Consider the following 23,409-nt stretch of genomic DNA (forward strand, 5'->3'; position numbering starts at 1 on the left):
ATATGTACCCAAAATTACTACCAATCAAACCGTGACCTCACCCCACAAAAAATTAGCCCCTACATAAGCCAGAGGAAAAAAAAAAAAAAAAAGGAGACAATGCAGCAGCACCCTGCAAATCAGATAAAGTACAATAATGCCAAAAATTAAAGTGCTAATGCTACGCCAATGCATTTTGTACAAAACCATCTGAGCCAGCCTGCCGTACGTCAAGGCGATCTGTTAGACTGATCCTAACACTAAATACTACCCCTACATAAGCCAATCATCCAAAAAAAAAAAAAGAAAAAGAAAATGGCTTTCAAACATGTTTTTATTGTATAAAATAAAAAGTTTAAAAAATGCACATATTAGGTATCGTCATGTCTGTAATGACCTGTACTATAAAAATAGCATGCGATCCAACCCATCTGGTGAACACCATAAAAAAATAAAATGTGGCATCTTACATCACAAAAAGTGTAATACCAAGCGATCAAAAGTCATATATGCCCCAAAATGGTACCAATCAAACCGCCATCTCATCTCGCAAAAAATGAGACCCTACCTAAGATAATCGTTTAAAAAATAAAAAATAAATATGGCTTTCAAAAAAATTATAATTACTCTTACCGGTAATTGGATTTTCCTTTAGCCTCTACAACGGCACTACGTGGAGGGTTACCCCGCCTTCTTCAGGGACAGGTAACAGCTTCCGAGCCCAGCCAATAAAGGGCCCCCTCCCTCTTACCTTGCCAGTTAGTAACCTAGTACTCATAGATGAAAACAATTCTAAATTTAATAAAAGGTAAATAACAACAAAAAATGGTATCGTTCAATATACGAGGTCAGGATTAATTCTCCTGAGCGTAATGGAATCGAAAATGTTAAATAGTCAAAAATATCTTATCTCTTTTTATATCCTTTTTTTTTGGTGGGTTGTGGAGGCTAAAAAGGGAAATCCAATTACCGGTAAGAGTAATTATCATTTTTTCCTGACGCCTCCACAACGGCACTACGTGGAGGAATAATATAGGAGACATTATCAGGGTGGGACAACTTCCGACAGGACTATTTGTAGAGACGTCCAATTTGTAATGTTTAAAAAAGGTGCCGGGATTGGACCATGTGGCTGCCCGACATATTTCTTCTATCGAAGCCTAGGCCCCTTCAGCCCAGGATGTGGCCAATGCCCCGGTGGAGTGGGCTCTCAACAAAGGTGGAGGAGCTAGCCCTTCCGTTTCGTAGGCTAGGACAATGCAGGCCTTGATCCATCTAGAGGTGGAAGTCTTGCTAGCTGCCTGGCCACGATGCAGACCCAGATATTGTACAAGTAGCTGGTTGGATTTTCTTAGATCTTTTGTGGCCTCCATATATTGTAGGACGCATCTCCTAACGTCTAGGTTATGAAATAGTTTTTCCAACTCCGAGGTCGTCTGGGAACAGAAGGAGGGAAGAGTACGGTAACTTCCTTTTGACAGTGGAACTTTGTTACAACTTTAGGCAGAAATTCAGGAGCATGTTTCAATATGATTCTATCCTCCAGAATCCCAAGATAAGGAGGTAGGATGGAAAAGGCCTGAATCTCCCCTACTCTTCTTGATGTAGCGATGGCTAACAAAAAATCTTGAGGGTCAATGTTCAAGGGGATTTCAGCTCTAGGTTCAAAGGACAGATACATTAATCTGGATAGGACCAGATTTAAATCCCAGGGCGGAACTGAAGATCTTAATTTTGGGCGGATTCTACTTGCCCCCTAAGGAACATTCTGATAACATTTATGTCTGATATCTTGCTATTTAAAAATGCACTTAAAAGCTGCTACCTGGACTGTTAAAAGGTACTCACAGATAGTCCTTTATCTAGTCTCGCCTGAATGAAGTCCAGGATTAGCACCACCTGAAGTTCTCCGGAAGGATCATATTTGCCGCCGCTAAATCGCAGAAAGGCTTCCCAGGCTCTCAGATATATTCTTGATGTAACAGGTTTTCTACTTTGCAAAAGGGTGGATATTACTGCCTCTGAAAAACCTTTCCCTCTTAGTATACTCCTTTCAGCCTCCAGGCTGTTAAGTGAAGCTGGGATGAACAACTGGGCCCTGAAACAATAGATCCGGTTGGGGAGGGAGGATTCAAAAGTCTTCCCCTGCAAGGTTCTTTAGGACTGGGAACTATGATCTTCTGGGCCAGAACAGAGTTATCAGTATGATCTGGGCATTCTCCTCTATGATCTTGGCTAAGACCCTTTGTATCAGGGGAAAGGGAGGAAAGGCATAGAGCAGCTGCTGGGGCCAAAGTGTTGACAAGGCGTCCACACTCAGGGGACAATCTAGGGCTGAGAGGGAGAAAAAGTCCCTGACCTGTGTGTTTTTTCTTGTGGCAAACCGGTCGACACTTGGAGTGCCCCATTTGGAACAGATTTGTTTGAAGACCTGTTGGTTCAGAGTCCATTCTCCTGCCCTTAGTCGGTCTCTGCTGAGGAAGTCCGCTACTTTATTTTCTTTTCCCCTCACATGGGTTGCGGACAGACAGTAGATTTTTCTCTGACCATCTTAGGATTTCTCAGTTCTCTCAAGTTTGATGAGGCTTGTTGTAGGTGAGATTCCCATAGACCCTGCTGCAACTGTTTTTCCATGTGTGCTCCCCACCCGTGTTGGCTGGCATCCGTAGTGATGACGACCTGATTCGTCGGCTTCCATGCAACGCCCCGGGAAAGATTTGTTTGATTCATCCACCAAGATAAGGATGTTTTTACACGAGATGGAATTTTTATTATTTTGTTTAAGGAAGTTTGTTTTTTGTCCCAGCTCTCTAAAAGAAAGGACTGGAGTGTTCTTGTATGGTGCTGGGCCCATTTTACTGACGGGATTGTTGAAGTCATAAGACCCAGGACTGTCATTATATTCCAGAAAGAGGGACGCTTCTGTCTTTGGAAATTCTCGACGCTAGAAATCAAGGTGTCCTGTTTTTGCTCTGGAAGGAAGTCATCAGAATTGAGTCCAGCAGAACTCCCAAAAATGTCATTCTTTTTGAGGGAAGCAGACATGATTTTTCCTTGTTGATTATCTATCCTAGGTTGGTCAGGGTCTTCTGTATAATTTGAAGGTGACGAAGCAGGAGGTCTTCCGATGGAGCTGCAATCAAAAAATCGTCCAGGTATGGGATGAATAAGATGCCTGCCAGATGAAAATGTTTTGCCACTTCCGTCATGACTTTCATGAATAGTCTTGGAGCTGAACTGGAGGCCAAATGGAAGAACCTGTAACTGGTAGTGACATAGGGATCCTTTGAACCATACCGCCGTCCTCAAAAACTTCTGGTCTTTCTCTCGGATTGGAACATGGTAATAGGCATCTGCCAGGTGTAATGTTACCATGAAAACAGTCCTTTTGAAGGAGGTTGGTCACGGATTTTATTGACTCCATCTTGAACCTTTTGTACACTATGTACTTGTTTAGGGCTTTCAAATTTATTATTGCTCTGAAGGAGCCGTTCGGCTTTTTTACCAGAAAAATTGGTGAATAAAAACCTTCCTTCCGTTCTTCCACTGGTACAGGAACAATGGCCCTCTTCTCCAACAGGAGCGATATCTGTACGTCCATTGCCTTTTGGTTTTCCGCTTTTAATTTTATGTTTTCCATATATCGATCTGGGGGATAATGGTTGAACTCCAGACTGTATCCTTTTTCTATCCCCTCTAGTACCCAGGGGCAAGCTTGAATATTCTCCCAGGCAGAGTGAAAAAACTCCCCCTATTCTCCCCCTACGGCCCCTCTGGCGTCATTGGGAGGATGTGCGGGTGGACTTGTCGGGGTTAAACAAGAACCCCTTTCCTTCTGGTAGACTGCCAAGATTGTCCTGAATCCTTCTTTTTTTGGTCAAATTTACCACGTCTCTGGGGCCGAAAGGAACATCTCTTGTAAAAAAAAAACAAAAAAAAAAAAAAACACTTTGATTCAGTGGGAAAGCCCTTCTTCCTATCCGATGCTTTTTCCAAGATGTCATCCAGAGCCGTGCCAAAACTCTATCTCCTTCACACGGCAAAGAACAGAGCTTATTTTTTGACGCCGTATCACCTGACCAGGTACGCAACCAAATAGCTCTTCGTGAAGCGTTTGATAGGGCGGCTGTTCTGGCAGATAGTTTTACTATATCTGCAGAAGCATCAGCGATAAAATTGGCAGCCTGCTTTAGTATAGGGATTGAAGCAAGGAAGTCTTCTCTAGTCGTGCCGGATTCAATATGTTCCTCTAACTGTCCCAACCACAGAGACAGGGTTCTGGCGGTGTAGGTTGCAGAGATACCTGGTCTCAATATAGCGGTGGAAGATTCCCATGTCATTTTTAGGAGACTTTCACATTTTTTATCCATGGGATCCTTAAAAAGTCCCAGGTCTTCAAAGGGTAGGGCAGATTTTTTTGAAATTCTTGCCACGGGGGGATCCACTTTAGGCGTCTTATCCCAAGTGGCCGAGTCCTCTTCCCCAAATGGATATTTTCTCTTGAATATCTTAGAGGCGGATTGTCTCTTTTCAGGGTCTTTCCATTCAGTTTGGATTAAGGACTTAATATTAGCATGGACAGGAAAAACACGTTTTTTCTTATCTCCTAGAGCTGCGAACATCTGATCTTGTACAGATAGTGGCTCTTTCGCTTCTTCCAGATTAATGGTAGCTCTGATTTTTTTTTAACAAGGATTCCGTCTCTTCCACGGAACACAGGGGTCGACCATAGGCGTCTTCCGAAATATCAGAGTCTGAACCGGATGAAATTTCTCCTTCATCAAGATTAGAATCTTGCTCCATAATGGGGCTGCTAGAAGTGGAAGGTCTGGGCGGTATGGCAGATAGCTTTGCTTCTACTGCTGACCCTACTTCTTCTTTAATCATGTTTCTCAGAGTCTCCACCAGGGAAGGGGTTTCTTCTGAGACCACTTTATGTCAGAAATGTTGCGACAAAGATTTTTTATGTGAGCCAGAAAGAGTTTTCTTGCAAATGGCACATTTTCTTCTGATGGATAGTTCCTTTTTAGGGCTGTTTCACACGAGCGGATGCAGTGCGTGACATCCGCTCCGTGAATGAGAGCCAAGACCCGATGCGAACTGCAGAAGCACGGAGCATTAACATGATTGATAATGCTCCGTGCCTCTCTGTGATCTCTTTACTACGAAATCACAGTGAGATAAAGTTGTCACTGTGATTTCGTAGTAAAGAGATCACAGAGAGGCACGGAGCATTATCAATCATGTTAATGCTCCGTGCCTCTGCAGTCTGCATCGGGTCTTGGCTCTCATTCACGGAGCGGATGTCACGCACGGCATCCGCTCGTGAGAAACAGCCCTTAGAAGGTTCTCTCCCCTTGGAGACACAAACGGCAGGAATAGATTTTTTATTTTTTTTTGGAACCACCACCAGAAGAAAACCGGGTGCAAGTACACATAAGTGAGCATGATAAAATAAATAGAGCATGATAAAACAAAAACCCCTCATACATGGAGTAGGGAGGAGGCTTACCGAGCTAGAAGGCCTGGAGGTATCTGTGGGCTTTCTGGGGGAGTCTCCTTCGGCTTGCATCGTCGGATGGCCAGAGGAGCGCTTTGGGAGCTGCAGGATCAGTATGATCTGGGCAGGACGCCGACAGCCCGCACTTCCTCTTCCCCCCCCTCCCATGCGTCGCGCCGGCCCGTTCTGAAGATGCGATAATCCACGTCACTGAGGTGCACGCGGCAGCTATAGGAGGAATATGGGGGCGTTCCCAGGCCCAGGAACGCCCCCCTCATGCCGCACAGAGACGCCGGCTCGACCGTAACGCGGAAAACAGCCCGGGGTGACCAGCGCAGCTGGCATTTCACCAAGGGAAGGAGGGACCAAATCGCCGGGTCCCGCGATCCTATCCCCTGCGACGGCCCTCCGGCAGCGCCGGGACAACAAACCTAAAGGTCGCGCGGAAAAGAAGCTGGTGCTCGAGATCCCGACCTTCTGAGGGACAGGAAACAACTGGCAAGGTAAGAGGGAGGGGGCCCTTTATTGGCTGGGCTCGGAAGCTGTTTCCTGTCCCTGAAGAAGGCGGGGTAACCCTCCACGTGCCATTGTGGAGGCGTCAGGAAAAAGGGAGACACAAAAACATGATTTAAAAAAAAAAAAATATATGCTTTTATTGTGTAAACTAAAATTTAAAAAAATGCAGATATTAAGTATTGCTGTGTCCGTAACAACCTGCTCTATAAAAATATCATGTGATCCAAACCGTCTGGTGAATGCTGTAAAAAAATAAAATAAAAAAAATGTGCCAAAAAAGCAATTTTTTATCACCTTACATGACAAAAAGTGTAATACCAAGTGATCAAAAATTCATATGTGCCCCAATTTGCGGAACGCAAAACAGTTGCGGACGTGTGACCGGACCCTTATGGTCCGTGGTAGCGGAATCCATAACGAGATAACCTGAACCTTCTACTCCGAACTTGAAACACTAGTCGCAACGTTTTAGCTCATAGCTTAATAAAAAAGACTGAATGAGCTGAAAACATTGCGGCCACAGGGGTGAATAAAGTGTTTGAGAGTGCTGTCATTTTTTTCTTTACAGATACATTTTTATATATATATATATATATATATATATATATATATATAATATGTGTCATTTATGAAACTGGTGTAAAGTAAAACTGGCTTAGTTACCCATAGCTACCAATTAGATTCCACCTTTTAATTTTTTACAGCTTAATTGCGAAAAAAAGATCTGTTTTCCTTTGCACTCGTTTTGATAAATCTCCCCTGCTGTGTACTTCTATGTGTACATAGCTTTGTGTGTCATCACACTGTACTAATCTGTGTGGGAAAAGAGACCGCTCACTGTGCGGACTGCACACAATACTGTGTTCAAAAGAGAGCGCAGGTAGTGAGAGCTGTCAGTAATGAGATCTATATCCTGCTTACAGTATAACGCCATGGTTCTGACTGTAGATCACTGCACTAACGTTATCAGCAGAAATATCTATTGTGTCTACAAATAATGGACTTTCTACAGAAAGGAAATTGAGAAATAGATCTGCTGATTACAGGCTGTAGCATACTGTAAGACTCACCATGTTGTGGATTGGAATGAAATCTTACTACCAAGTCACTTGCAAGTTCCAGCAGCCTATATGTAAGTGGCTGCTAGCTGTGCTATGTAACAGGATGTGGGGGCGGGGCAGAAGAGCTTGTGCTGGTGAAATCCACAGGAATGCCCACAGAGCCTCACAGGAGATGACAGCTCTGAGCAAAATTCATAGAAGAGCATTTCTGAGAGCATGCGAAGCAAAGGCGATACCAGTAAACAAACAAGTGCAATTTCATTATCTGCTGCATTACGGTAAGATATGGGGTTATTGATTTTTAGTGCACAAAAGGTGTCCATAGCCTTTAAGGTCACACTTGCATTGTTTATAGCAAACCACTCCTCAAAATGTTTACCTCAACTTTCTTGTCGAGATCTTTACATTCCTGGATCAAGCAGTCCTTGGTTCCATAAAAGAAATATACTGCCTGAAACACAATAAAACATTAGATATCATTTACCTGTAAAATAAAAAAAAGCTACGCAACTTTCAATGACATTTAAAATTACAGTAAGGACATGTTCACATCACTGCTATTATTTTTGTTACAGGAGAAAAACAACAAAAAATAACGAAAGACCTGCACCAAGAATTTTTGTCTCTGCTTTTTTTGACTGTGTGACAGAAGCCCCAAATGGAGCCTCCAATGCAAATGTGAACATGTCTTAAAGTGCCAATACTGCTACAAAGAATACAATGCAGCTCTTTCCCTATATTATTATTTTTTTTTTACAAAGGCTTAGGTACCCTTTAAATGGAGAGATCTATACTAGCAGGTGACTTGGACCCCACCTATTAGACACCAATAGAAAACTCTGAGGTGTACACAACAGCAAGGAGCATGTTGCGAATTATGCAAAATATATTATCAGCAATGTGCTACGGGCTATAGCTATTAAACGAGTTAGGCTACTTTTACATCAGCGGTTTTTTGTCAGGTTTTGAGATCCTCTGCCGGATCCGTTTCATTCAATACAACACTATCCATTCGTATGCGGTTGTATAAAATCAAAACGGAACAAACCCCATCCAGCATTAAAATCATTGTAAGTCAATGAGGGACAGATCAGATTTTTTCCGGTAAAAAAAATAACTGGATCCGGCACCATTGGCTTACGTTGATTTTTCATGCTGGATCGGGGTTGTTCCGTTTCGCATACCACACAAAACACAGCAAAATGGAACTGATGCATACTGATTGGTATTGTCCCCATTGACAAAACTGTACCATTTCGGCCAGGTTTTAAGATCCTCTGCCGGATCTCAAAACTGGAAAGCCAAAATGCTGATGTTGTGCCGCAAGCCTGTGCAGCGGCCACTTTCAGGATCACGTGCCCAATGTATGGCAATGATCCTAGCCTAGAACTTGCAGTGCATGCGTGAATCTGAATCTCTCGCTAGCGCTCTGCCGAGAGATTCAGACTCAAACATGCGCCAAATTGTAGCCAAATTTGCAAATGGCTACAATCATCAGACTAAAAGGGAGTTAAGGAGGTCATAGTCATCAGCCGAACGCTTGTTTGGCAAACAGCCATTTCTTCCAAATCCACCCCCTATACGTATAAATGCTCAACTCAAACAAGTGTGCATGTGTTCTCAATGGTGAGAGGGGAACAGACTCCTCAGGCCGTTGATTGTACCCTGTTAATTTAGATCTGCCCGATCCTTTTTTCCCCCTGTGTAACGTAACGTGAATTCAAAAGATTGGAGAATGAATAAGTTTATGCAGGCTAAGTGAATAAAATATGTTTATTAAGTGTAAAAAGTAATAAAATAATAAAAAGTAAATACATCACTAGCCTAAATACGCAACATGCACTACGGGGTGAGACTCAGTCGGTCATGCTATAACACATGGCTGTCTACCATGTTATAACACATGATTGACACCACAGGGTGTACAAGAGATAGGGCAAATCATTACTTACATGCTACCTAGGATGAAGTTCCAGCTGGAGTCCTCCAAATGCATGTGTGCAAACCAGACTTATTCCCATCAGCCCCTCCTCAAGTGTGCATCACATATATCTCTGAAATCACTCAGGAGTTTGGTCTTATCAGCACAATGGGGGATGGGTACTTCTCTAACCCACTACATTACAAGGGAAACTTTATTATACAGAATATTAAAAGTGATATAAATAAAAATTAAAGGGGACAGAACCAATCGGTACTTAAAGATACCCTTACAATACACCCTGGCATCTGAATGTCCATCTGACATCTTAGGCGCAGGACAGTTGGGGCACCCTCATACAAATTACATGGTCAGCTGGTCTCACCAAATTACCTAATGTGTACGTCACCTTTCACAAGCTACTCCTAGAAACTTACTTTATTAACAAGCCTGCTTGAAAACAGCGAAGGAGTCTTCTCCCGGTGTGTATGGAAGTTTAATGCCATCAAGGCATCAGGACCTATGGAAAAGTAATTATTCATTGACAAAACCTAAAAAGGAGAGAGATTTCCCATTATTACAGCGTCCTACTAACATCAAGTATGTAAAGTCACACATCTGGAAAGTGTGGCACTAAAGCATGGCTTAGGTTTGTCTGTAATGTGTTGCTGTATGTTACCCAAGACTAACACAATAAAGGGGTCTTTTTACCTTTGGCTTCCTCAGACTGTAGCCCTTGTTAGTAACCTGCACTTTCCACCTGAAAAAGAGAAATCATGCCTTTGTATAGCTATGGACGTATTCCTGCCCCATGTACAGAAGATAAACTCCTAGTATCTTGGGATTACAGTAAAAATGTGTGGTACAAAGATAATACTGAGGAAGACATCAAAACACCTGCACAGTCATGTTAACTCCAAAGTAACAACCACATGAAGGCCAGGACCTAAGGTTTCCCAGCAGGACATTGCCCAGACCATCACATCGTCTCTGTTGGCTTGTCTTCTTTTCAGTGCATCCTGGTGCCATGTTTTCCTTACTCTATTGTCAAGTTCTGATACTTCAGTAGGCACTTTTGGTGGTAGACAAGGCTCAACAAGTCGGTGGCTACACGGTTCCATACACAGCCCTGTATGTTCTAACACTTTTCTATCATAGCCCAGCACTTTTGAGCTAAAGCAAGTGTTCAGTGGGATCAGACCAGATGGGCTAGCAGTCACTCACTCAGGCATCAATGACCCTTGGTGCCCATGACCCTGTTGCAAGTTCACTGTTTGTTCTTCCTTGGACCACTTTTGGTATGTTCTAACCACTGCAAACTGGGAACACACCACGAGACCTGCCATTTTGGACATGCTCAGATCCTTACAACTTCAAGAACTGACTGTTCACTTGCTGCCTAATATATCTCAACCCTGGACAGGCCTTCAGACAATGTAATTCTCTGCACCTATCAGTTGTTTTCATGTTATGGCTGATCGGTGCATATTGCTATATACAGTTGGTACCACCACTGATCCCGAGAATGAAAGGACCAAGTTGTCATTGGCTTTTCTCTTGCTCAGAGACACTCATAACCCCCAAAGTACAGAAAAGAACAGCATAGGGTGGGGTATAGCAGTGTCTGTGCAGAGAAACACTGTGAAGGTGCCTAAGCACCCGACTAGCACTAAAGCCTCTTCTCTAAGGATCTCTGGTGGTTCACCAACTGGAAACATGGCATATTATAACAATGCAATCACTAAGGTGAGAAAACTCCTATAAAAAAGGAGGCTGTCATCAGTTTTATTACCCTCAAACTGCTAACATTGATACATGGGTGACAGTGAAACACTCCCAATGTTGCCATACTGCTAAGTATAAGAGAGAAAACCAAGTTTTAATGAATTATGCCTCGTTTGTTAATGAAAAAGCAAATGTCGGCTTAACGTTCATGAGTCAAGGCAGTGCATTGGGCTATCAGCTGTAAACCACCCCCAGCCTCTGCCCCCTTGATTGACGTTTCTACAAGTTTCCTGTTGGTTAGGACATACAGTAGTAGGACATTGGACAGTCCTGGAGTTGTCAATCTCTGATCCCCGTCATTAGGGTATAATACAGCCTAAGCCTGCAAGTGATGGTTTCGGCACAGGAGTCAAAACCGGAACAAACCAGTTACCATGGCGTAATATCCCAGATAGAAAGGGGTTAAACAGCTTTTTAACATGAAAACACTAAATCACAGAAAACTCCCTCAGAGAGGATAGTGTAGGAGAGGGATCAGCAACCTTCGGCCCTCCAGCAGCTGTGAAACTACAACTCCTAACATGCACACATACTTGGCTGTTCTGTCCCATAGAAGTGAAAGGAGGATTCTGGGAGTTGTAGTTTCAGAATCAGTGCCGGAGGTTGCTGATCCCTGGCGTAGGAGATCTGTTCGAGCACTTGTAAAGTTCAGGGATTGCCGAGGCAACTACACTACTCCATTAAACTACTAAATGCAACGTTCTCCTCCTCACCTGTCGAGCTTGACGCTGTCCGCTTCCATTACATTTCGAAGTATTTGCTCCACTGGAACATCCCCGGCATAGCCTGCGCCCCATCCTAATGTATTAGCTAGGTCATTGCCCGTTCCAAGGGGTAGCACCGCTACTTGTGGAATGACATTTTCTTGGCCCTGGAAACACACATGGATGCAGAGCTTAAGAGTTATTATCCCCATCATTGTATCGTTTCATGGTCCTGTCAGCACTCGTTATGCCTTCAGAATATTTATTTTGCACAGAAATACTTATCTAATGATAAAAGATGTCAAGGGTCAGAAGCAATCTAGTTATATCTAATGTATCTTGACGGCAGGGCTGTCAAACTTCCGACCCGGGCTCCGCTATTTTTCCAGGTTCTAACTTCTTCATAAATGGACCATGTATAATAATTAGTAATAACATGTACTGTAACCTCAGGCTTCTCACTGCCTTCATGTAATATTTTTATACTAAAGCTGGTAGTGGTCGGTACATTTCACCGAAATCACCCAAAACTGACTCCCACCTCGCAGCCATGCTTGATGTGTTTTTGCAACCCACAGTAACTATGGAACCGGCAGGAATGGAGATTATGCTGCATTCACACTGCCTGCTCGTCGGTGGGGGTGAAGAGCGGCAGCGACCACAGTATGGGGATGAGCGATGGTTCACCATGCTACTGTCGTCGCTCGTCCTCAAACAGATGCATTGTTTCTGGGCAGCAGTGAATAATGTGATGGAGAAATGACTCCAGCCAGCAAAGGAGGTAATATGGAGAATAACAATACATTAGTAAGTGCCTTGTATCAACTTTCTCTTCATGATAAATGCCATTTGCTGAAGTGAGACAACCCCTTTAAGCCTTACACAGTGTCCATTCACAGCAATGAACTGTCTGTGTAAGGCAACTTTTCACAGTCGGCGTTATTGCTATACGGTTTTCAGATCTGGCATGGGATCTCAAAACCACGGCAAAACGCTTCCATCCTAATAATACAACCGTTCAGAACGGATTCGGTTGTATTATATCGAAACTGAAGAAAGCGGATCCAGCTCTAAAACCACTGCAAGTCAATGGGCGCCGGACCTGGGTCCAAACAAACTGGATCTGGCACCATTGACTTACATGGTTTTTGGTGCCGGATCTAGGGTTGGGAGATATAAAAAATATTCCCACGATAACGATATTAAGAAATTTATCGCGATAACGATATATATCGTGATAAATACCCATTTAGAAAAAAAAATAACTTGGGGCCACAGGGAGAAATTATATACTGCATGGGCTGGTCGCTGGGCAGGCAGCGGGCCACAAGGGGACGTTCTATACTGCATGGGCAGGCAGCGGGCCACGAGGGGACGTTCTATACTGCATGGGCAGGCAGCGGGCCACGAGGAGACATTATATACTGCATGGGCAGGCAGCGGGCCACGATGGGACGTTCTATACTGCATGGGCAGGCAGCGGGCCACGAGGGGACGTTCTATACTGCATGGGCAGGCAGCGGGCCACGAGGGGACGTTCTATACTGCATGGGCAGGCAGCGGGCCACGAGGGGACGTTCTATACTGCATGGGCAGGCAGCGGGCCACGAGGGGACGTTCTATACTGCATGGGCAGGCAGCGGGCCACGAGGGGACGTTCTATACTGCATGGGCAGGCAGCGGGCCACGAGGGGACGTTCTATACTGCATGGGCAGGCAGCGGGCCACGAGGGGACGTTCTATACTGCATGGGCAGGCAGCGGGCCACGAGGGGACGTTCTATACTGCATGGGCAGGCAGCGGGCCACGAGGGGACGTTCTATACTGCATGGGCAGGCAGCGGGCCACGAGGAGACATTATATACTGCATGGGCAGGCAGCGGGCCACGAGGAGACATTATATACTGCATGGGCAGGCAGCGGGCCACAAGGAGACATTATATACTGCATGGGCAGGAAGCGGGCCACAAGGAGACATTATATACTGCATGGGCAGGCACAGGGCCACAAGGAGACATTATATACTGCATGGGCAGGCAGCGGGCCACAAGGAGACATTATATACTGCATGGGCAGGCAGCGGGCCACAAGGAGACATTATATACTGCATGGGCAGGCAGCGGGCCACAAGGAGACATTACAGTCAGGTCCATAAATATTGGGACATCGACACCATTGTAACATTTTTGGCTCTATACACCACCACAATGGATTTGAAATTAAATGAACACTATGTGCTTTAACTGCAGACTGTCAGCTTTAATTTGAGGGTATTTACATCCAAATCAGGTGAACGGTGTAGGAATTACAACAGTTTGCATATGTGCCTCCCACTTGTTCAGGGACCAAAAGTAATGGGACAATTGGCTTCTCAGCTGTTCCATGGCCAGGTGTGTGTTATTCCCTCATTATACCAATTACAATGAGCAGATAAAAGGTCCAGAGTTCATTTCCAGTGTGCTGTTTGCCTTTGGAATCTGTTGCTGTCAACTCTCAAGATGAAATGCAAAGAGCTGTCTCTATCAGTGAAGCAAGCCATCATTAGGCTGAAAAAAACACAACAAACCCATCAGAGAGATAGCAAAAACATAAGACGTGGCCAAAACAACTGTTTGGAACATTCTTAAAAAGAAGGAACGCACCGATGAGCTCAGCAATACCAAAAGACCCGGAAGACCACGGAACACAACTGTGGTGGATGACCGAAGAATTATTTCCCTGGTGAAGAAAACGCCCTTCACAACAGTTGGCCAGATCAAGAACACTCTCCAGGAGGTAGGTGTATGTGTGTCAAAGTCAACAATCAAGAGAAGACTTCACCAGAGTGAATACAGAGGGTTCACCACAAGATGTAAACCATTGGTGAGCCTCAAAAACAGGAAGGCCAGATTATAGTTTGCCAAACGACATCTAAAAAAGCCTTCACAGTTCTGGAACAACATCCTATGGACAGATGAGACAAAGATCAACTTGTACCAGAGTGATGGGAAGAGAAGAGTATGGAGAAGGAAAGGAACAGCTCATGATCCTAAGCATACCACCTCATCAGTGAAGCATGGTGGTGGTAGTGTCATGGCGTGGGCATGTATGGCTGCCAATGGAACTGGTTCTCTTGTATTTATTGATGATGTGACTTCTGACAAAAGCAGTAGGATGAATTCTGAAGTGTTTCGGGCAATATTATCTGCTCATATTCAACCAAATGCTTCAGAACTCATTGGACGGCTCTTCACAGTGCAGATGGACAATGACCCAAAGCATATTGCAAAAGCAACCAAAGAGTTCTTTAAGGGAAAGAAGTGGAATGTTATGCAATGGCCAAGTCAATTACCTGACCTGAATCCGACTGAGCATGCTTTTTACTTGCTGAAGACAAAACTGAAGGGAAAATGCCCCAAGAACAAGCAGGAACTGAAGACAGTTGCAGTAGAAGCCTGGCAGAGCATCACCAGGGATGAAACCCAGCGTCTGGTGATGTCTATACGTTCCAGACTTCAGACTGTAATTGACTGCAAAGGATTTGCAACCAAGTATTAAAAAGTGAAAGTTTGATTTATGATTATTATTCTGTCCCATTACTTTTGGTCCCTTAACAAGTGGGAGGCACATATGCAAACTGTTGTAATTCCTACACCGCTCACCTGATTTGGATGTAAATACCCTCAAATTAAAGCTGACAGTCTGCAGGTAAAGCACATCTTGTTCGTTTCATTTCAAATCCATTGTGGTGGTGTATAGAGCCAAAAATGTTAGAATTGTGTCGATGTCCCAATATTTATGGACCTGACTGTATATACTATATGGGCAGGCAGCGGGGCACAAGGAGACATTATATACTGTATGGGCTGGTCGCTGGGCAGGCAGCGGGGCACAAGGAGACATATATACTGTATAGGCTTGTCGCTGGGCAGGCAGCGGGGCACAAGGAGACATTAATAACTGTATGGGATGGCCGCTGGGCAGGCAGTGGGCTACAAGAGTCACTATACTGCATGGGGCCACCAGGAGACATTATACTGTCTGGACTCAGGAACTATACTGTAAGGGGGCCATAAGGTGACATTATACTGTATGGGACAAAAGTTTGTACCCCCCCCCCCCCCCCTTCTTGCTGCTCCTGTATGGGGGCAACAGGGAGACATTATACTGTATGAGGCTATTATACTGATGGGACTCATGATGACCTGTATATTATTCCCTAATGCCTGCTATGAGAGATCAAGTGCCATCACCATGTGCAGTGCGGCTTGCAGGCATAGACAGACAGTATAACCTTTATTTCTGACACCCGGGTCTCTCACTCCACTTCTCCCACCTTGGCTTGGACACGGACTGCTGACTGACTATGCGCGCCTCGCTCCTGTGCTCGGCCAGTGGCCGGAGACTTGAATATGGGAGCGAGGAGGAGCCGGGGGCGGCCGCTGCAGGAACTAATATGTTATGTATGGTACGTACATGCTGGCTGACAGATTTAGGAGCGGTCAGCACGCATATGACCACTCCTATGACGTCACAAAATACTGCAGTTATTAGTAAACAGCATTATCGCGATACCGCGGTATATCGTTGACACCGGTTTACCGCTCAACCCTAGCCGGATCCAGCTTGTTCGGTTTCCCATGCCACACACAAAAATGCAGCTTGCAGCGATTTTGTGTCCAGCATGGGAACGCAACAAACCGGAACGGAATGCTGATGTGAAAGTAGCCTAATGCAGGACCGGACAGGTCCTCCAGAGCGAGAGACGCTCAGGGATCCAGCAATGAGGACACCCCTCAATAACAGGGCTGTAAACTGTGCCACCATGCGGAAGGACATGGCTATTTGTCCCCAGTAGCGCTGCACACACTGTATACTAATGAGTCCTCTAACCATATCCTGAACTGCAGTGCACTGTGTATTCCCTGCTGAGGATGGAAGATTCATGTCCAATCTGCGCATGCGTCTGTCCCCATGTAACTAGATTTGGAGAGGACTGTGGATGACGTAGCTGGCGTCATGCACATCAGTCAAGCGAAAATGGGCAAAGCTATCCCCCGATTCAGCGGGACAGTTCAGAACTCAGGACACGCCAGTGGACACTTTAGAAACAATTAGCATGCAGCCCAGGAGATTATAGGACTACATTTTATAAAGCGTGAAGTGCCACTGGGAACAAATAGCTAGAAGGTTAGAAAGGTCTTGTGCTACAACACTTTATAGGTGTGAAACGTGGTGACAGGTTCCCATTGTCGGTAGTTTTGTCACCTTTGACAGCAAGAATAGCGAAGCGTGCAGCGCTATTCCCGTCATCAAAACAACCGGAGCGTTTATGGAACCCGCGGGACCCCTTTACAAGTCAATGGGGTTCATCAGTCACGGTCTGGGTGCCTTGAATGATGAATCCAGGACGTTTCTGGAAATAAAGTGCGTTATCCTAAACAACTCCTTTAGGGGGGTATTCTGGTAGGTAAAAGTTACCCCCTATCCACAGGACAGGTGGGGGTCCCAGCGGTAGAATCACGAGAACGGGGCCCCCCCCCCCCCCCCGTTTCCTGTGCTGCTCCCCTGAAATGACCGGAGAGGCTGGTCGCACATGCACGTGGCCTCCCCATTCAATTCTATGGAAGTTCAAGAGATAGCCAAGTACAGCGTTCCACTATCTCTGGAACTTCTAAAAAAAATTAAAAATGAATGGAGCGGCCGCGCGCTTGTGCGCCCGGCCTCGCCGATCATTTCAGGGGAGCAACAGGGGGAACGGGGCCTCCGCTCTAGTGATTGGTGGGGGTCCCAGCGGTAGGACCCTCACTGATCTGATAGTTATTCCCTTTTCTGTGTGGAGAGGGGATAACTTGAACCTACCGGAGAACCCCTTTATTGGTTCTCAGTGATATCGCAGCGAAAAACGATTTCCATTACTGCCAACCAAATCCAGCAACTGCCTCACTATTCAAAATTCCTGATTACTTCCAAGAAGGGTTTACACTAAAATCATTTTTTTACCTTAATTTTCATTTCATCGACCGCATCAAGGACCCATCCGACGGTGCCATCCCCCCCGCACACGAGCACCTTAACAGAATTCGGAGGGAGGAGAGTGCACAGCTGAAGAGCTTTGTATGGAGAGGTTTTGCTCAAGTCAAAGACCTACAAGAAATGTTGACAAAGCTTTGAAGGTTGAAACACTATTCAGTCTCACAAACCATTTTCATACATTTTATGTGCCAGCAGAGCAAATTGTGCCAAAAAGTGCAATATGGGGCCTGCCCCAAATTTATTCCTTCAAATACCCCCACCCCACACGCTTAGTGGGCTCGGCTGAGCATGCATGTGTACAGGAGAATAAAGCGTTGCCAGAGACCTCTGGTGGTAGCTCATCTCTTGTAGAACAAAGCATTTGGGCATGATGTAATCCCACTGCCCAGTCCTTCTACCCCCCCTCCTTTCATTCACATTTAGGCCCCTTTCACACGGGCAAGTATTCCGCGCGGATGCGATGCGTGAGTTGAACGCACTGCACCCGCACTGAATACCGACCCATTCATTTCTATGGGGCTGTTCACATGATCGGTGATTTTCACGCATCACTTGTACGTTGCGTGAAAATCGCAGCATGTTCTATATTGTGCGTTTTTCACGCAACGCTGGCCCCATAGAAGTGAATGGGGTTGCGTGAAAATCGCAAGCAAGTGCGGATGCGGTGCGATTTTCACGCACGGTTGCTAGGAGACGATTGGGATGGAGACCCGATCATTATTATTTTCCCTTATAACATGGTTATAAGGGAAAATAATAGCATTCTGAATACAGAATGCATAGTACAATAGGGCTGGAGGGGTTAAAATATATATTTTTTAACTCACCTTAATCCACTTGTTCACGCAGCCGGCATCTCTTCTGTCTTGATCTGTGAGCAATAGGACCTTTGATGACGTCACTACGCTCATCACATGGTCCATCACATGATCCATCACCATGGTAAAAGATCATGTGATGGACCATGTGATGCGCGCAGTGACGTCAAAGGTCCTATTGCTCACAGATCAAGACAGAAGAGATGCCGGCTGCGCGATAAAGTGGATTAAGGCGAGTTAAATTTATTTATTTTTAACCCCTCCAGCCCTATGGTACTATGCATTCTGTATTCAGAATGCTATTATTTTCCCTTATAACCATGTTATAAGGGGAAATAATACAATCTACACTACAACTAACCCAAACCTGAACTTCATTAAAGAAGTTCGGGTCTGGGTACCACAGTCTGTTTTTTATCACGCGCGTGCAAAACACACTGCACCCGCGCGATAAAAACTGAACATCGTAACGCAATCGGAGTCAAAACTGACTGCAATTGGGTACCTACACGCGCGGGTTTTTCCCGCAATGCACTGGGACGCATCCGGACACGCTCGTGTGAAAGAGGCCTTAGGGTCCATTCACACGTCCGTATGCGTTTTGCGGATTCACAAATTGCGCAAAACACAGACACCGCCAATGTGCGATCCGCATTTTGCAGACCGCGCATCGCCGGCCCTCCGCAATTGCGGAAAAGAATAGGACATGTTCTATTTTTTTTCGGAACGGAAGTGCAGATCCAGAAGTGCGGATGCGGACAGCACATTCCGGCCCCATTTAAAACGGGTCCGCACCTGTTCCGCAAAATTGCGCAACGGATGCGGACGTGTGAATGGACCCTTAATGGTTGGCCAATTCTGCCAGACTGGTCAGGTTGAGCCATCAATCAGTTAATATGTAAGGTGGGGGGGGGGGGGGGGGCTAACAGGAGCCATAATGTGACAAGTTCATCAACCAGAAAGGAAGGGTTTGTATACTTGATGCAGCTTTACAATCAGCCCCCCCCCCCCCCCCCAACACTACTATACCACAGGCACCCCCCCCACCCCAACACTACTATACCCCAGGCACCCCCCCCCCCAACACTACTATACCCCAGGCACCCCCCCCCCCAACACTACTATACCCCAGGCACCCCCCCCCCCAACACTACTATACCCCAGGCACCCCCCCCCCCCCAACACTACTATACCCCAGGCACCCCCCCCCCACACTACTATACCCCAGGCACCCCCCCCCCAACACTACTATACCCCAGGCCCCCCCCCCCCCCCAACACTACTATACCCCAGGCACCCCCCCCCCCCAACACTACTATACCCCAGGCACCCCCCCCCCCCCAACACTACTATACCCCAGGCACACCCCCCCCCCAACACTACTATACCCCAGGCACACCCCCCCCCCAACACTACTATACCCCAGGCACCCCCCCCCCCCCCCCCCAACACTACTATACCCCAGGCACCCCCCCCAACACTACTATACCCACCTGTAAAGGATTCAGAAGACCTTTAAACTCACTCACTAGAACCTCACCCATATTGTTTCCACTGCGTGTATTGGCCAAAACAATTAAAGGGGTCCAGTTGCTTCCCACAGAAGATATTAACTAGAAAACGACATAAGATATTACATTAAACCTAAGCAGTAATAAATGTCATTACACACAGTAATATTAACCAGTTGCAGACCGGTGAAAATCTTAAAGTGGAACTGACATTTTATTTTTATTATTATTTTTTTTTACTAATGTGTAGGGACATGGATAGGGAACATTTTTCTAATAAGCTTTATTTATAGGAAAAACTGGCTGATTTGTCCCTTGGCAGCCATCTTTTTCAGAGCCGCTGCTCGGGGACATTTATTTGTGTTTCTAGTCATGGTGACGTGCACCGGCGCTGAATAACCTCCATGTCTTGCTTTTAAAAAATCAGTAGCTGGCAGTGTAGGGCATGTTTACTAGACGCGATAGGGAAATTTTTTCCCCCAGATCTGCTGCCCCGTTGCGCCCCACGCTCCGTTTTGGCGCCCTGTATGCTAATCAATGGCATCAGTACAGGGAGGAGAAGACGCCAGCGTTTGCCCCATCACATCTAGTAAGCACTGATTTTGTAAAGTCAAAACCGGTGAAAGGTCCTCTTTAACACTGAAACAAAAAAAATAAAAAATTGCATTTATTTTTTTTTGTCGCCATATTCTCACCTCCATAACCTTTTTTTTTGTATAGCCATCCCTACGGAGCGGTGCGAGGGCTCATTTTTTGCGGCGGGACGATCTGTAGTGCGTAGTGATACCATTTTGGAGTGTGTGTGACTTGTTCATCACTTGCTCGATTGCAGGAGCTTTCCTCCGGCCAGAGGTCAGAGCCATAGCGGACCTCACAGGCAGACGATCAGTTGGGTTTCCTTCCAGCAGGATGGGGCTACAAACTGCGCAGGCGGCATGTGGCCCTTAGGTTGAGAACCCCTGTTATAGTCAAATGCGTCTTAGGGCTCATACACACAGCCGTTAGGGGTTTTGTGATCCACAAAACACGGATACCGGACGCGTGCCTTTCTGCATTTTGTGGAACAGAACATCCTGCCGTCTATAGAACGGTCCTAATCCTTGTCCGTAAAACGGACAAGAAAAGGACATCTTCTATTTATCAGCGGGACTGCGGAAGGGACATACTGTCCGCATCTTTTCCGTGTATGGTTCTCCGTATCTAGTAGTGTAGCACGCTGCACTGAATGGATCATAAATGATCACGATGGATCGGAAAAACGGAAGTCATAGCATTAAAGCCTAAATCTGCATATCTGGGGAAACAAATGGGAACATGACCTTCACCTTCATGTAATCGACACTTTTGCTCCGTTTCAGCTGTTTTATGGCCCACAGATAATTTGAAGGAATGATGAGATTTCTGAATTCTCCCAGATCACAGTTCTCCGTCTTCACATCGCCTTCCACGCAGTCGTCGTGCACGGTCCGCTGACACCAGATGCATCTATTTAAAAAGATTACAATGAATATAGAATTAAAAAAAAGACAAAAAGGTAGAACTGAACATCCTTCCATCATTTAAAGGGGTAGTCCCAGCATCAGCGCTGAGGCCTGTGACTGGCTGCAGTGGTCTTGTGCAGAGCATCACTGCTGCAGGGAAATAAAGACCTAGACCACTGCTTTATTCATGTCTATGGGACTCGGTCCGGCGCTCAGCGCCATCTCTGGCGGTCCAGTACAAGTCAATGGAGCAGTGGTCCCATATCCAGGTCATTACTCTATTCACATAGGACACTGCCCCCCCCCCCCATTCTTGTCAGACCCCAGACACTTGGGAATAAGGAACAAGTGATGTTAGTGGGGTCGCCCCTTCACGTCTATAGTCATAGGCGGGGCGGCTCCTCAATACCAAATCACTTACAGAAAGCAATGGGGTAAACCGGCCAGGTAAGGTATGGGTGACTCATGGTGAAGAATGTGTTTGGGTGCAGCTCGTATTAATCAGCCAGCACTGGTTTAGGGCTCCTGTGACCCTGCTGCAATGTCCGCAATGCACAGTCCCCGTTTGCGGATCCGTGATCCTCAAGCCGTGTTTTTTTTTTTTTTTTGCGTTGCAGAGGGACGGAAATCCCACAGAAGTGCTTCATAGTGCCTCCGCTCCGTATCTTGCAGATTCCAGACCCATTCAAGTCAATGGGTCGGCATACGGGCAGGAGGCGCACCCTCGTGTGAAAGAGGCCTTATGTGTATGGCTTTTAAAAGGGTACTCCAGTTCTATCAAGTTCATAACTATGATGATTGATGGTTCAGTGCGCTGTGATTTGCATTGATCACAAGAAAGTGAGCCCTGTACCCCACAGTGTGATCGACTGGGCATGCACTCTGCTATCCCCGGCAGTACCATAGAGACGAACCAAGCGGGTTACACATGGGACTGCTGGAAGTAGATGAGCGTTGGACTGCGCTATCCCTGGCAGGCCCATAGAGATGAACGGAGCGCCATAGCTCGTGCCCGACCTGCCACCTGGGTATGGGTTCCCCGTTCTTGTTATTAGTGGAGGTTCCAGCAGTCCCACCACCAATCATGAGAACGAGTCCCCTGAGGTGTAGGGAGCAGCAGGTTACACATGGGACTGCTGGAAGTAGATGAGCGCCATAGCATTACGGGGGGATCCCAGCAGTCAGGCCCCCACCAATCTATCCTGTGGGCAGAGGACAGAGTAGCCCGATCTGTAGGTGACTACTTCCCAGTGGTGGCAGAACTATCAGTTGTCGGCTGGGAGTTGTAGTTGGGCAGCATGCTCGCAGGCACCTGTAGTCACACAGCTTGGGCTGGCTCCCGCACTGCTGCCCGCACACCACGCACTGGCTGCAGAGGGGCACGTTGCCCCGGACCCAGTGGTGGCCCTGGCCGCCGCCGGTCCCCATCACGTCCTTGCACCGGAAGCGCTTGCTGGCTCTCCCCACGCACGGCTCGTCCGCACACAGGCCGCAGCACAGGCAGTAGGCCCCGCGCAGGATGTGCTGCTCGCACACGGAGCAGTACGTGGGTCTCCCGAATAAGTCCATGTCCTGCCAGCAGTGCTTCCCGTCCGAGGCCAGGCTCCTCCGCCGGGAGCGGCGCACACTGCACCACAGGGTGATGAGCACGGGGATGGCGACCGCGCAGGCCGTCCACACCGCCAGGCTCAGGCCGCGCTCGCCCCCCGCCGCAGCCTCTTCTTCTCCTTCCATGTCTGGTCGCTACATCTGTCTGCAGCGGAAACTCCGACCTGTCAGAGCGGCCGGGAGGATGCGTAGCCAAGGCGACGGGTAATGACGTCACTGTGGGCGGTGCCAATGGCTGTCACGTGACAGGGCGCGCGCGATCTTTTGAATGGTGCGGCGTTCAGAATAAATAGAGATGGGAAGTTCGGGTCTTTTTCATGAATCGGATCTTCGGTTCACTTCCTGAGCTGACAAGAAGCAAGTGAACTGAAGATCAATGCGCATGCTCAGCTCATCGTATCTTCGGTTCACTTGCTGAGTCGGCTCTCAAGTGAACCGAAGGTCAAGAGGGACTGGCTCCTGGCAAACACAGCTCTGCTGCAGTGAATGCAGTGGAGCAGACTGGGATGT

The 23,409-nt window shown here is 46.6% G+C and overlaps 1 protein-coding gene across 1 annotated transcript in view; it reads right to left on the reverse strand.

Annotated features, from left to right (window-relative positions):
* DGKE (diacylglycerol kinase epsilon) overlaps window positions 1–23,097 on the reverse strand; it is a 36,638-nt gene extending 13,541 nt beyond the window's left edge. The window contains exons 1-8 of the mRNA XM_040437475.1: window positions 22,604–23,097; window positions 21,136–21,295; window positions 19,793–19,912; window positions 17,449–17,592; window positions 11,476–11,633; window positions 9,689–9,737; window positions 9,415–9,528; window positions 7,436–7,507 (exon numbers count right to left, since the gene is read on the reverse strand). Coding sequence (XP_040293409.1) covers window positions 7,436–7,507; window positions 9,415–9,528; window positions 9,689–9,737; window positions 11,476–11,633; window positions 17,449–17,592; window positions 19,793–19,912; window positions 21,136–21,295; window positions 22,604–23,025 — 1,239 coding nt within the window. The 5' untranslated portion in view covers window positions 23,026–23,097. The remainder of the gene's footprint in view (window positions 1–7,435; window positions 7,508–9,414; window positions 9,529–9,688; window positions 9,738–11,475; window positions 11,634–17,448; window positions 17,593–19,792; window positions 19,913–21,135; window positions 21,296–22,603) is intronic.
* Between the last annotated feature and the right edge of the window lie 312 nt (window positions 23,098–23,409).

This window comes from Bufo bufo, chromosome 6 (genome assembly GCF_905171765.1).
Source record: "Bufo bufo chromosome 6, aBufBuf1.1, whole genome shotgun sequence".
In the NCBI taxonomy this organism is placed as follows: Eukaryota; Metazoa; Chordata; class Amphibia; order Anura; family Bufonidae; genus Bufo; species Bufo bufo.